This window comes from Amblyomma maculatum, chromosome 4 (genome assembly GCF_055883805.1).
Source record: "Amblyomma maculatum isolate TAMU_Amacu chromosome 4, ASM5588380v1, whole genome shotgun sequence".
Classification (NCBI taxonomy): Eukaryota; Metazoa; Arthropoda; class Arachnida; order Ixodida; family Ixodidae; genus Amblyomma; species Amblyomma maculatum.
In genome coordinates, this window is record NC_139347.1 from 87,957,429 (window position 1) to 87,971,562 (window position 14,134).

Consider the following 14,134-nt stretch of genomic DNA (forward strand, 5'->3'; position numbering starts at 1 on the left):
TGTCTTCCCGTTCTTTGAGCGGCGCGTATTCGCCGCGTTTTTGAAAGACGGCATATTTAGAATTCGGCTGGCTCATTGTTAAAATGTTTAGGAGCGTACCATAAAAAATGGTTACTTACTAAGAAAGCTAGAAAGAGCAGCGGATATGCATGTAGTTAGCGCGATAGTAATTTTTTACGAGTTCAAATGCCGTGCAGCTAGTAAACGTGGTTATTGCTAAGCAACGCACTTGACCAAGTAACGATTACTAATTGAGTTAGAGAACATCTAGCAGCTGCTGTACTATTCAGCGCTGTAAATTATTACGAAGCTTTTTTAACATTTAGCTGCGGGTTGTCAAATAATCCGCATGTTAAATATCAGAAAAGCATTTCCCAAGTGACGGCAATAAATAAGTAGACGAATCGTAAGTACTGGTAGTTTAAAAACAGGCATCTACGCCTTGAAAAGGAGGCAGTAAAACGTCAGGAAGAGGTGATGTTTTTATTACTATGGTCGCTGGTTACTAGGTCTTTACTATACCATCTTAGTAGTACACTGCGCAGAGAAAATCGACATTTGCAAAGATTTTATTACTTCTGCTCTCACATTTACTGGTGGTGGTAAGAGTTGATTTAGTTCTTAAACAATGGTTGCAGAATATAAAAGACGCGTGCAGTAATGTAAATATTCTAGTTTTATAAACGAATACGCTCGCTGTGTCGCGTGTTAAGGTAGATTATCTGTTTTTTACGTCACATCCGCTTGTTTCCCTGTTTCGACGCCCCGCCCTGCCGTTCAAAGCAGCTACGAGGGCGCGACGGTGGCGTGTTTTTAACAAGCGATTTCGCTTTTCTGATCGACAGAATTCAGAAAAAAAAATCACATACATGATTACCAAAACTGCTTCTTTCCAACCACTGAATTTCATGTAATTTTGAAAAACGTTTCAGCTTCCCTTTAAAGAGCGAGAAGTGTGCGAGAACGCCTCGCAGGCGTTTCCAAACCACGATGCTCTTGCGTTCTCCCACAGCAGCTAGCCCTGTCCTGCTCGGTAATAATGGGTTTATACTGGAGCCCATCAAAGACCGCGGCATGGGGGAAGGGGAGGGTATCAACAATAGCGATACCGGTTTCTAAGAGCGCATCATCATCCACCTCTGCGTAGGACTGCCAAGCGGACTCTGTGACTTTGCGCTTGTAAGGGATTCGCAGAGTGACACCGGGGCCTTCATGCTCTTTCTCAACCACTGAAGCGGGTAGGGGGGGGGGGGGGGGGGGGGGGCACGGGCAATTTCTAAAGAGCAAGTTGAAGTGTGGCATAAAAATGCCCGTTTCGCTACTCCTTGCGATGCTTTGCCTGCCTGTGTTGCAAGCTCTTAAAATGTCTGGGACAAGTTAGCAGCTTTGAATGAAAATCTACGTCCCTCCGCAAACAAAGCTTTTCCTAAATGGCATACGCGTTAATGCGTGTCGCCTAATAATTAATGTTTAACTGCTTGAAAATCCATGATTTCCCTGCCGTGATCTTAAACAATGTCAAGTACTCTGTATCTGGGAGTGAATTTAGAGACCAAAAATAATTATGCGTACTGCTCAATATTTTTAGTGGTATTTTTAAGGCCTTTGAGAACATCGAATGCATTGTTTCGGGGAAAGGCTATGGACATTTATAGCTGCGAACTATGTGTGGATGCCCTGCTGCGAACTATGTGTGGACGCCCTGAAGGTGAAAAACATGGGTTGCACGCTCACTACATGGCCAGGCACTTATTTCATTCTGGGCGTGTCGCGCCGCTATGTATAGCGACGCTAGGCAGCGCCATGAGCTATAGTGAGCTTGCCATGAAACATTTTTACAATGATACGTACAAGCAAGACATCTACAATAAGCACGGAAGCGATGAGTACATCTCTTCATTCAGCCTCATCCTTCGTGAACTTCGGCAACAGTCGTTGTGATAGTTCACCTCCTGCATATACATGCGTGCAAAGCAACTTTCTTTCACCATATAGCTAACATACGATTGACGACCACATATGTGCCTGATCTCCATGATTAATGATAGAATGCCTACAGCAAATCAACGGCATAGGGCGACACCACGTGTTTTAGACGGCAAACTTTGGTGCGGAGATAGACCTTTGTCGGAGGTATGGTGGATACCATATAAGACCGCTAAACGCTTTCTCCTCGCAAGACGTGTATATTTTGAGCCGTGCATTTTGAGCCATTCTGTAGATAACTTCTGAGGAAGGGAAGCCGTACTACTCCCTCCGGCCTTGTGCGTAGTTGTGTGTTGGGGTGCATTTTTGTTAGAATGTCGTTTCCACGAACTAAACCTATTTAATTAGCGCAGGAGCGAACTTCTCCACGCTGTCGGCAGTGCCTCGCGAACAGGACAAGAGCGCGAGTGCCGGGCTGCCTCTCCCTGCGAAGTGTTCGGCTATCAGCAGAGACTACTTGTTCGGCAGATGTGCGCCATGGCGGGGAATTCGTCCATCGTTGCCGGCTGACAACGGCTGATAGCAATCGTCTGGGTCGCCGGCGCAGGTAGAGTTACGACGGCCACAGATGAAAAGAAAGCGAATGAGGCAGGCCGCGCGGCTTGCGACTCTGGCAAATGCCCGTTGCTGAATGCTGGCTCGCTCTTCGCTGCGAAGTCGCTTTTGCCTTAGCTGGCGCGCACTCGCTTGATTAGGGAAGGCCACGTGGTAAACTGATCTCGGAGGTAACCGCGAGGGCGCCAAACGTTAAACCTGGTGGTCGCCAAGTGACTTTGGGACATAGTCACGTAGGCCACCAAGTGGCCCATGACCACAGTCAATGTCATGGTCACATTACCTGGTGGTCGTCATGATTTTGGGGCACGGTCAGGTAGGTCACCAAGTGGTCCGTGACCACTGTCATGGTCAAGGTCAAGCCGTTGGATATGCACGGTTTTCACCTTGAGAGATTTAGAGGTCAGATTTCTGTGTTAAGCCTGGTGGTCCCCATGGGACTGGGGCATATTCACGTAGGCCACCAAGTTACCCATGATCACTGCCAAGGCCAAGTCGTCGGGTATGCACGGTTTTCACCTTGAGGAAGATTTAAAGGTCAAACTTCTGTGTTGAACCTGTTGGTCGCTATGTGACTGGGGCAGTCACGTAGGCCACGAAGTGGCTTGTGACCACTGTTAAGGTCAAGTTCACGTGACCTGATGGTTGCCATGTGACTTTGGGGCATAGTGACGTAGGCTACCTAATGGCCCGTGACCGCTGTCAAGGTCAAGGTCAAACCTTCAAGTATGCCCGGTTTTCACATTGAGAGTTAGGGGTCAAACATCTGTGTTAAGCCTGGTGGTTGCCATGCGGCTGGGGCATAGTCATCCATGCCACCAAGTGGCCCGTGACCACTGTCAAGGTCAACATAAAGTGGTCGGTTATGCACGTTTTTCACATTGAGGGAGATTTAGAGGTCAAACTTCTGTGTTGAACCTGGTGGTTGCCATGTGACTTTGGGGCATAGTCACGTGGCCTGTGACTACTGTCAAGGCCAAGCCGTCGGGTATGCACGTTTTGCACCTTGAGAGAGAATTAGAGGTCAAAATTCTGTATTAAATCTGGTAGTCGCCATGTGACCTTGGGGTATAGATACGTAGGCCAGGAAACGACTACCAAGGTCAAGCTTACGTGACCTAGTATTCGCCATGTGATTTTGGGTCAAGGTCACGTGAAGTGAAGTCGTTGTGACGTGAAAGTAGAGGGCGCTAGAGGGGCGATACGTGTATAGATAGTTGCCGCTGGGCTCCTGCCTAGGTTACAACACTGCTCGAGATGGAGGAGGACGAACACCCTGCTACAGCAGCGCGTCGGAACGCGAAGGTACGTCGGAATAAGGCCCTGAAAAGGCGGCATGCCGAAGAGACCGATGAAGAGCGGGCTTTACGTTTGTAGAAACGCACAATGTGTTAAATCCAACCTTGGGAATGAGCGTAGCGGCCGAAACTTGGCGCTGCTGGTTTAATATTGGGTACCCCTGGAGGGAAGCGAAAACTTCATGTACGTGCACGTACATGAAGTTTTCGCTTCCCTCCAGGGGTACCCAATATTAAACCAGCAGCGCCAAGTTTCGGCCGTCGCGTCGTCCCGGAAATGGCCACGTTTCACCTTAAACAGCCGCAAAGAAGAAGCAGAAGAAGGAAGAAGAAGAAAAAGTAGAACAAGAAGAAAAGGAAGAAGAACGCTCGGTCACCGGCAGCTAATGCTTTCACACCACATTCAGTTCAGCAGCTTTGAACCCTTCTCATTTATATGTGGGCTGGTAGCTTACGCTCTCGCCTCATACTCTTGAAGGATGAGCTTAAGTATTCCCAATAATGTGGCACCTTACACTGATACGACGTGATAGGGGAATAATGTAGCAGGCAAAAGAAGCTTCCGTCGTTGCTATCGCCATTCATCTAGTTAACCAGAGTTACACTACAACCATTTTTTTATTACGAAGCGATACTCCGACAGTCGGGTGGCCGCAGCTACGCCATGAATAGGAGTAGCTACGGTCTCCTCATAAAAAAATCAGTCTGCCATGACATTTGAGTTCACGTTGTCCCTATGTCACGGGCAGGAACTGCCAACTCGGGTCGCTCCTCACATATGGGAGGGTGATATCAGAATCAGCCTGCCAGAACCTTTTGAATTCTCGTTACCCCTACGACACGCAGGCAAGTATATACAGCTTGGTTAAAGCGTGACTTTATATGTGGGCTGGTTGCTTACGCTCTCACGGCATAACCTTATAGGACGAGCTTAAGTGTCCCAATAATGAGCACCTCACACCGATAGCGCGTGATAGGGGGAATAATGCAGCAGGCAAAAGAAGCTTCCGCTGTTCCTTTCGCAGTTCAACTAGGGTTAACCAGAGCTAAACCACAACTAATTTTTTTAACAGGGCATCGCATGAGAAGGTGGTGTCTAGTTCGCCAGTGTGCTTGGCTATGTACGTACCGAATCCGTGTGCACATGCGGTACGAAGACCCTTTATCTAGTTGACTGAGTTTGACTGTTGTTGGTTCTTGATATCGCACGCAAAGGGTAAGGTGGCCTCATTTCCGAGACCGGTACTGGCTGCATGTCTGTTGTTACGCCGTCGCCATATGCTGACAGTCCTTGTCCGCAATTGTTAAGTTTGTGGAGGACCGTACAACGAGTAATTAAACGAGCGTTCGCGTGTTGTGCCTAGAGAAAAAAGGCAATAACAGCATGACCGAAAGGTGTCTTGTGACATCTTGCTGCAGATAAAAGAAATACCGGTGTGAAGGGGCACTGCGTACACTGAGCGAAGTTCAGGTCGATAGTGGATATCCGCCACTAGTGACAAACAAAAGTCAATTGTGGATTGCGGAGCGACATTACGTATCGTTGAGTGCTTGCAGCTCGGTGTACTTTTTCTGAGGCAAGATTCTCCGGAAAGTATTTTCTTTCCTCCATCGTAAACCGGACACAGGAACTGTGTTTTCTTTGGTACCTTTGTTAATTATTTCAGAACAAATAGACAGAAAAACAAGCACGAACTGCTGAAAACGTTAGCTTACTGCCAACCTGCTGTTCCAAACTATTTGTTAGCTACAGACCAGACATGTTTAAACAACACCCTAGTCATGAACGTGTTCAAAAAGGCAGAAAGAACTCGATGGTAAGATGAAGCAGTGCACAGGCTGGGCTGGCTAACTCGGAAATCGCAATTTTTATGCCTAGCAGACCATGCCTCAAAGGGAAAGGCAAGGAGAGTCTATAGGGCTTTATATCAATCATCCACTTAGACTCCTATCATTGCTGAAGCTCATACCACTTGGCCGATATTATTTCAGACCCCTCAGCTATGGCATATATAAGCACAAGTGAAGCTTCGGGCCATTAATCCGTACATAGAATAACGCAAACGTTACACAGTAAACATAAATTGACATGGCATACCTTTTCATAGGCTGACATACCTTAACATAACATAACAGAGCATAGCGTAAGATAACATGCCCCTCATTTCGCCTGACAGCATTACCGGTATATTTCAATAAACAACGCGCGGATCAATAAGCTGCTCATCTGCCCCTAATTAAAGCGTAGCTCATACCCAAACACTTCGTTGCATCCCAAAGCGCAACACCGGCCAGAAGCGCAGCTGCTGTGAGGCTAGCTTTGCCGCTGCCTTCCTTAACGTAATAGTCGCCGTTACTGGAACGCGACGCACGTTTCGTTCAAGCTGATGACTATCGTACCGACAATTAAAGATCGAGAGAGTGAGAGAGCAAATACGACAGCGGACGGCGCAGGCTAGCAGCATCGTATAATTACCGTATAGATAGAGAGCAGCGGAAAGCCGGATATGTTTCGACTTCGAAAATGGCAACAGGTGCGTAACACAGGAAATTAAACTAATTCGGGAGAGAACTTGCTAAAAATAGCAGCGCCGGCCAAAAATCTCCACACTCGAGGGGTTTTTTGTTTTGTTTTGTTTTGTTTTCGCTTATTTTGAAGCATCTTCTTTTTGTTTGCAACTCTAGCCATTTTTCTCTCCCTCCTCTGTTTTAAACTCGCTGTGTTGAGCGTCGTCTTTATTTAACTTGCGAGCAGTTCTTTCTGTCTAATTACTTCTGAAGACGTCCAGCGAAATTTTACTACGAGGTAGCGGCAGGGAACGGCAAGGGGAGGGTGCAATGAATAAGTCTTCTCGCGTCCTTCACGATGAGGCTAACGTTCTGGAAGTGAATCCTTTAGCCCTTTAACGATGCTAGAAGTGGCGAGAGCCACGCAGATCAGGCAATCTCGGCTCCATGGTTGATCTTTACAGCCAATCGCCGGGACGCTGCGTCGCGAGTGCTCGCCTCATATATATGGCCAGGCCAGCCGTATTGGCGCCCAAACGATCGTGCCGCTGTTGCCCAGTCTCGAGGAAGGCGGTGAGGGGGTTCAGGTTGTATGCATCGAATGACCCGTTCGTCCGACGCCTACACAATCATGCAAATTTCATTGCCGCCGAGAAACGCTGCTGCTGTGGGGCAAACCTCACGCATAGATTAAGAGGCATGCACTGACCTGTGTTTGTCGGATGGCGGCGTAATTCTGATTACCTGTCGAATGCCAACCTGTTTCGCAGAGCCGACAAAGGCCTCTTTGTGGGTCAGCTGACCCTGCGTGTTGAGTTGGGGGAGCGGTTGCTTTCACAACCATGGGCGCGACGAGGACATTGAGGGAAATATTACACAGCTGGCATAGCAGTTAACGGGAATGATTTCAGGTAATTGTATTCACTAAAGAGGAAGGCGAACGCCAGGGAGTTAGGGAGAAAGACGCTCTACATGTTTATCATTTCCAGGGGAAAAGGAATGAGGAGAAATAAACGGGAAATAAACATGCGTGGCAAAATACAAAAGGCGATGAGGTATAACTTTCGAATATTCTCAACGAAAATGATTCCATCTCCACTGAACATTAAAGCAGCTTCCTTCACTGAAAGGAGCGGTCAAATATTGCCCCTTCACAACCGTAGGAACGAAAGGGTTGAATTGTTCACTATTTAAGCACGATGACATGACGTGCTAGCTCTAGGAGACCGAGCCACAACGCCAATATTGCATAGCGGGGATGAGGCTAGGAATATAAAACAAGAACTAAACTCAATGGACGGAACGCGACAAAAGGAGCCACTAATTCTTCTGCCGTGCCCATGGCATGTGTATTTGACATTTTGGAGGTATATGGTATCTATGGAACATTTTCTAATGCTTGCTGGAATTTTAAAAAGGAATCCTGGCCCTAACATGCAAGAGGTCATAGCTGAACTTCGAGGCATGGCAACTGACATTAAAGCCTTAAAGAGCAAAAATGAGAAAACGCACGAGTCTTAGGAAGCCATCAACAATAAACTGGACACTCTTGCGCAGCTCGAGGTCAGCCTAAAAGATGCTGAAGACAACATTGCACACCTTCAAATGAGCGTGACATATCTGGATCGTAAGGTAGACGACCTCGAAAACAGAAGCAGGCGGTCTAATCTGATCATTTTTGGCTCAACCGAACATGGCTACGAGACAACTAAAAGCCATGATGAAGAAGAAGTAACTGATAAGAGCCTTCAAGAAAAACTTGGTGTGACTATATCAGGGATGGGAAGAATACATCGCTTGGGAGCAAGACGGGAAAACAAAACTCGGCCTGTCATTTTCAAGCTATTACAGATATAAAGCAAAGGTTGTGAGCAACTGTGCGAAGCTTAATTAAGGGCTCACATTTCTCGGTTATTTAAGACATCTCCCAGCGAGTACGCAACATCGGAAAAAAAAATCTGTGGGATAGCTGCAAGGCAAACCGGGATAAGCGCGACGAAGTTTAACTCGTACATGATAAAATTAAGGTTAATGGATGGCTATTCTTGCGGGATGCTTCTAAAGAAGAAAAAGTACCCTGATCAAACAACATGCTTCCCCATAACAGAGACCACGAGAAGAACGGCCCAGACGATTAGTCATAGCAAACTTAAACGCTAGAAGTATAGTGAATAAATCAGTAGAGCTAGAAGCGTTTCTTCTTGAATTCCATCCAGATGTTGTAACTATCAGTGAAACGTGGCTGTCCTTACACGTATCCAATAATATATTTCCACCAGGCAATGTTATTTTGCTTAAAGACAGGCATTCTCGTGGTGGCTGGGTCATGATTTTAATTAGAGAGGGCCTATATTCTATTCCCTTACGTAACATTGAAGGCGCAGAGTCACTTTGGTGCAAGATTCTGGTTAATGAAACTCCGGTTTATATTGGCACAATGTATCGCCCACCTAACAGCCAGTGTAGATACTTTACTCTCTCTGTCTGATTGCATGCAGCGTCACCTTAATCATTCAAAAACAATTATTCTTACAGGGAACTTTAACCTTCCAGGTATAGCGTGGGAAACTCTTGATACTGGTCCCGCTGATCAAACTATAACCGAAGCTCTTCTTGACATCGCATTTGTTTTCGGCCTCAAACAAATCGTGCGGGAACCCACCCGTACTACAGCGACGAGCCAGAGTGTCCCTGGCTTAACTTTTATAAATAATAGCTTTGCTGACTGTACATTCTCTTACGAAATACTTGATGGAATATCAGATCACAAAGCAACCATTTCTTCATTACCGATTACTGCTCCAGCTCATGCCGAAAGAGTAATACAACTTTATGATTGGCAAAATTAATGCTGACGATGTTGGTGCCTTTGATTGCTTTTATTCAGATTTTGCTGCTATGTGCGCGGACCCGTCGGTATCATGCAATCAGCTATGATTGACGTTTAAGCACAAAGTAGAGCACTGCTTATCACTTTATGTTCCTACAAGAGTAAAAACTGTAAATAAACTTAATCTTTAGATAACTCGGGACATCATACGCATGAAACGCAAACTGTCACGACTAAGAAAACTTAAACGACGCAAACCGTTGGAAATGCACATTGAACAGATTCACAAACTGTTACATGACCGAAAACAAGCAATTAAAACTGCAAAGCATAAATATACAAACATTATCCTAAGCAATTTCATCATAACCGCCCCTCAAAAATTTCGGAGATATCTGAACTCTCGGCAACACGACCAAGCCACCTACCCCCGCAAGAGGCCTTAAAGATGACTAATGAGTTTATTCAATATTTTCAATCGGTCTTCACGCTTGAAGATAATTTAATTCTATGCCTCACCTAGAATCAGGAATAACGTCCTGTAGGCTAAATCTAGACGAACTAATACTAAGTAAATCAGGTATATTTGTTATTCTCCTTAATCTTGACGAAAAGGAATCTAGCGGTCCAGAAAATATTCCCAATCCATTTCAAAAAAGATACGCAGAGTGGGTATCCAAATACTTGTACCTGATATATAAGAAGTCCCTTGAAAACGCAGATGTGCCGCGAGACTTGAAAATGACAAAAGTAGTTCCCGTTCATAAATCTGGTGACACCACAAATAAATCTAACTCTCGCCCAATTTCACGCACTTGTGCTGCATCGAAGATCCTTCAACATATAATTCTGAAGCATATCGTAACTTTCCTTGAAAAACATAATCTGCTCAGTCCGAACCAACACGGCTTTAGGAAAGGGCGGTCAACTACAACTCAGCTAGTAGAAACAATCCACGATCTCGCATCCGCTCTCGACAAACGCAGCCAGGTTGACATCTTATTTCTAGACTTATCAAAAGCGTTCGATCCCGTATTGCACCCGAAATGAATGCTTTAAGCTTCACCATTTCCTTGGCTGTAATAAAGTAACGAACTGTATAAAAGATTATCTTTCAAAACGCTACCACTATGTGCATTACGATGGTCGCGCATCACAGCGTGTTATAATGTCCGGCGCACCCTAGGGAACTGTATTAGTCCCTATTTTATTTCTTCTTTACATCAATGATCTAACATCAAATGTTACCGAAACAATCCGAATGTTTGCAGATGACTGCATTATAAAAAAAAAATAAATCACATGACGATAAGGTAAATTTAAACAAGCATGTCGGGAATGGCAGATGACTCTGAATCTAGAGAAATGAGTTTTCATGACTGTGTCAAAAAGAAAAAAAAAAATAACCCGCTAGTTTTTTCCGTATGAAGTTGGAAATAAGTCATTAAAAGCAGTCCAAGAATAGAAATATCTCGATGTCCTCATCTCTACAGATCTGAAATGGAAAAAAACATGTGTAATATATAACATCAAAAGCATTTTCCGCGCTATTTTCTCTTGGGCGATCGATCCCGTCTGCCTCCCCCGACACCAAGTGGCTAGCATATTGTTCCTTATCCGGCCTGTCCTCGAGTGCAACATACTTTGCTGGTTTCCGCACACACAACAATGCATAAATAATATAGAGTGTGCAGCGGAAATCTATAAGGCTTATTTTCAACAAATATCGACTTAACGACTCCCCAACTGAACTTCTGGACAGCGCGAACCATGCCACTATTAGTAACCGCGCCCGAACTTCACGCCTTAGGTTCCTCTTCCTTCCAATAACTTGTGCTTTAAAAATAGATTCTGAGCTTTGCATTGTCCCTACATCTCAAAGAGATACTAGAACTTAACATCCACAGCATTTAGTAGGGTACAATTTTAATACTGACACCTTTCGTTATTCATTTCGTTCGCAAGCAATTAAGGAATGGTAAATGTTACCCGAGGAAAAGTTGTTGGCTCTGGGTCTCTGCAAGTTTTTCTTTCTAACCTACCGTAATCATTTTTTTTCTCGAACATGATAATCTAGCATTTGAATACTACTTGTTAAAAAATATTACTTTACCGGTACTCCTGTTGCATTGCATATTACACTATAGATAATGACACTACCGCGCATGATGGCTACTCAATTTCGACATTATTCCGTAGTGGTTATATAACTCGTGACGTGTTTAACTACCATTAACTACCATGACGTACCCCAATCCTGCAACAGCCTCAAAAGAAACTAGCAGTATGCTAAGGATAAACAAAATAATAAATAAATAATAGTTTTCAACGTATAGCGTTTGCACGTTTTCAAAGTTAACCGTTTCCTTGTAGACGATTTCTGAGCGATCCCCGTCCATATGGCATCTGTCGCTGCTCTGTGCGCTGTCTTTGTTGCAGGTGCGACATCGGGAGTGTCTCGGTACCTGCCACCTCAGCTGGCCGTCAATGGATCTTACATCGACATTCCTGCCAACAGCACTCTGCGCCTTACGTGCTATGGGAGGTACCCTGTGGCCTGGGCGCTGCCACCTCACGGGGTAAGTCGTCAAAATCGACACCTCGCAAAAGCTTGCTGCTCATTACTGTCTTAAACTTGTCCGTCGGACTTTGTTAAAGCAAAGTGCGGAAATTGCGATAGCAAAGCATTGAGATCGAACTCAGTATAGGAGAGAGCCCATACAGATCGCGAAGATCGATAACGCTCGCTGACGTAGTCGTGGGGAACGCGATGGAGTCTATTGTTCTCGAGCGGTTTCGTGCTAACATTTCTGCGACCACGTGCAATTTTCAGGTGACGTCGCCCTTCTTGGTGGTCTTGTCTTTTTTGTTATTCTTCTGCTGCCTTGTTCTTTCTACTTTTCTGGAACTTTTATTCGTATACTTTTTATTACCATCTTGTCACTTACTCCAAGCCACTTACTCATAAAGCTTGCTACTCATTACTGCCCTAAACTTGCCCGTTGGGCGTTACGCACGAAGCTTTGAGATTGAACTCTATATATTACCAAGTCCATATAGGTCGCGAAGATGGATCACACTCGCTGACGTTGTAGTGGGCAACGCGATGTTGTCTATTGTTCTCACGCAGTTTTGTGTTAATACTTTTGCAGCCACATGCAATTTTCTCGTCATCTCACCCTTTTTAGGGTCTTGTTTTCTTGCTTCTGCTTCTTCTGTTGCCACGTTCTTTTTCCTCCTTTCTCCAGCTTCCCCGCCCTCCCGCAACCTACGCAGGAGCGGCAAAGTTTTTACTGCAATTTTTTACCCGCCTACGTTTGTAACAATGAGGGACCCGAATACATTTAGCTCACTAATTGTTAATTAGCTCACAAATACTAATTGTTACGCGTTTTGTGTTCTTTTCATTATAAGAGCAAAAAGATAGGCAAACGGAGTTGGCTCTTCCGTCCTTCACGCTTTTATCGTTATTCACCTATAATTGCATGTTGTGCTCGTCGTGGTATCACGGAAGGTGCATGTTTTTTATCATGGGAGAGAAATTGAAAAATGTTTGGCTTGCTTGATTGCATATCAGGTGTGGTTCGGTTGTATTACACCCTGCGGATTTTATTTCATTGTACACTGCCGCAGTGTATTTTACTTTTTTGTTTGTCTGGTTCTGAAAGTACTGCCGCTTGTTTGCGAGGGGCGGACGTTTCGCTTCGATGTTACAACAATTGTTTAACCACGTTGAAATGGTGCTTGTCGGAGGAATCAAATAGTAATTATTTATGTTAAAAAAGTGTACAATGCAGTTGCAATAGATTACGCGATGCTTGGATATATTTTTCCCCTGAATATGCATTATAGGCAGTCGAGCTCGTCATGTGGCGGGCATTCCCTGGCTTGCTTCGTTTCTGGAACTCTTATTTGTAGGAGGGTTGAAATCTGGGTCAGTTGGTACATAGTCAGAGAATAAAAACCAGCCAAGGGACGAGGACATACATCGTCTTTCTTCGTCCTCGTCCCTTGGCTGGTTTTTATTCTCTGTCTTATTTGTAGCTTTTTCTTTTTACCATCTTGTCGCTTACTCCAAGCCGGGCGTTGGCTTATCGGCGATCTTCGGCGACCAGGGGGCACATTTTGGCTCCAGGGTTCCGTTCGAAAGATCACAAAATTAAAATTAGAACAACTTACTCCTACGCAGGACGCATTTGCACTTGCGTAAAATATGCATTCGTGTCACGCTTGAATCCTGCTTGGCGCCAGCAGTATAGATCTATTGAGAATTAAAGTTTTATGGAGAAAAGCCAAATTGAACGTTAATGCGTTTGTGGCGTTTTATTTACATCGACGATTGTAATCGTGGAATTTCGCCCTGTACGTTTGAGCACGTTTTATAATGCGTCCGTCTTCTTCGAACTAGGTACAAATAATTTATCTCCTGATCGTTTCTCTTCTCGCTTCTAAATTCGTTCGCTATAACGTCGAAAAGAGTGTTTAAAATCGTGTCTTGTTCAATTCCAGGAAAACGTGTCTTTGCGCTTGTCTGTCTACGAAGAAGAGCTGGATGGCCTCCTGCCGTTCAAGAGCGTCTTTGAGCTCAACACTACTGACGTCATGGACCTGGGTCGCTACACTTGCTACTACAACGGAACCACAGATCTCACCAACACTGGAAACGCCACGTCAGTTTACGTCTTTGTCAATGGTGGGTTCCTTGACCGCGATATGCAACAGCTCGTAGCGGATACCCCCCCCCCCCCTCCCCCCCCCCCCCCCCCCTCCCCCCGCAGTACATGAGCAAGCCTATACTTTCTTTCTAGCGTGTAAAATAGATAAGCATGGTAGGTATTTTCCTTAAAAAAAGTTTAGGGATGAATGATTATTGGGAGAAAATAATTCTATAAAGAAGTAAAATATTTACAAACGGTTTCAGCCAAAGTCAGCATAGTTTCACCACCGAATGATAATG

General features: G+C 45.0%; 1 protein-coding gene across 5 annotated transcripts in view; it reads left to right on the top strand.

The window, feature by feature from the left end:
• Positions 1-14,134, top strand: part of LOC146191597 (vascular endothelial growth factor receptor 1-like) — an 84,209-nt gene that overhangs the window by 17,982 nt on the left and 52,093 nt on the right. For all 5 annotated transcript variants that reach the window (XM_084602117.1, XM_084602118.1, XM_084602114.1 and 2 more), the window contains exons 2-3: positions 11,617-11,756; positions 13,687-13,870. In XM_084602117.1, coding sequence (XP_084458243.1) covers positions 11,617-11,756; positions 13,687-13,870 — 324 coding nt within the window. The remainder of the gene's footprint in view (positions 1-11,616; positions 11,757-13,686; positions 13,871-14,134) is intronic.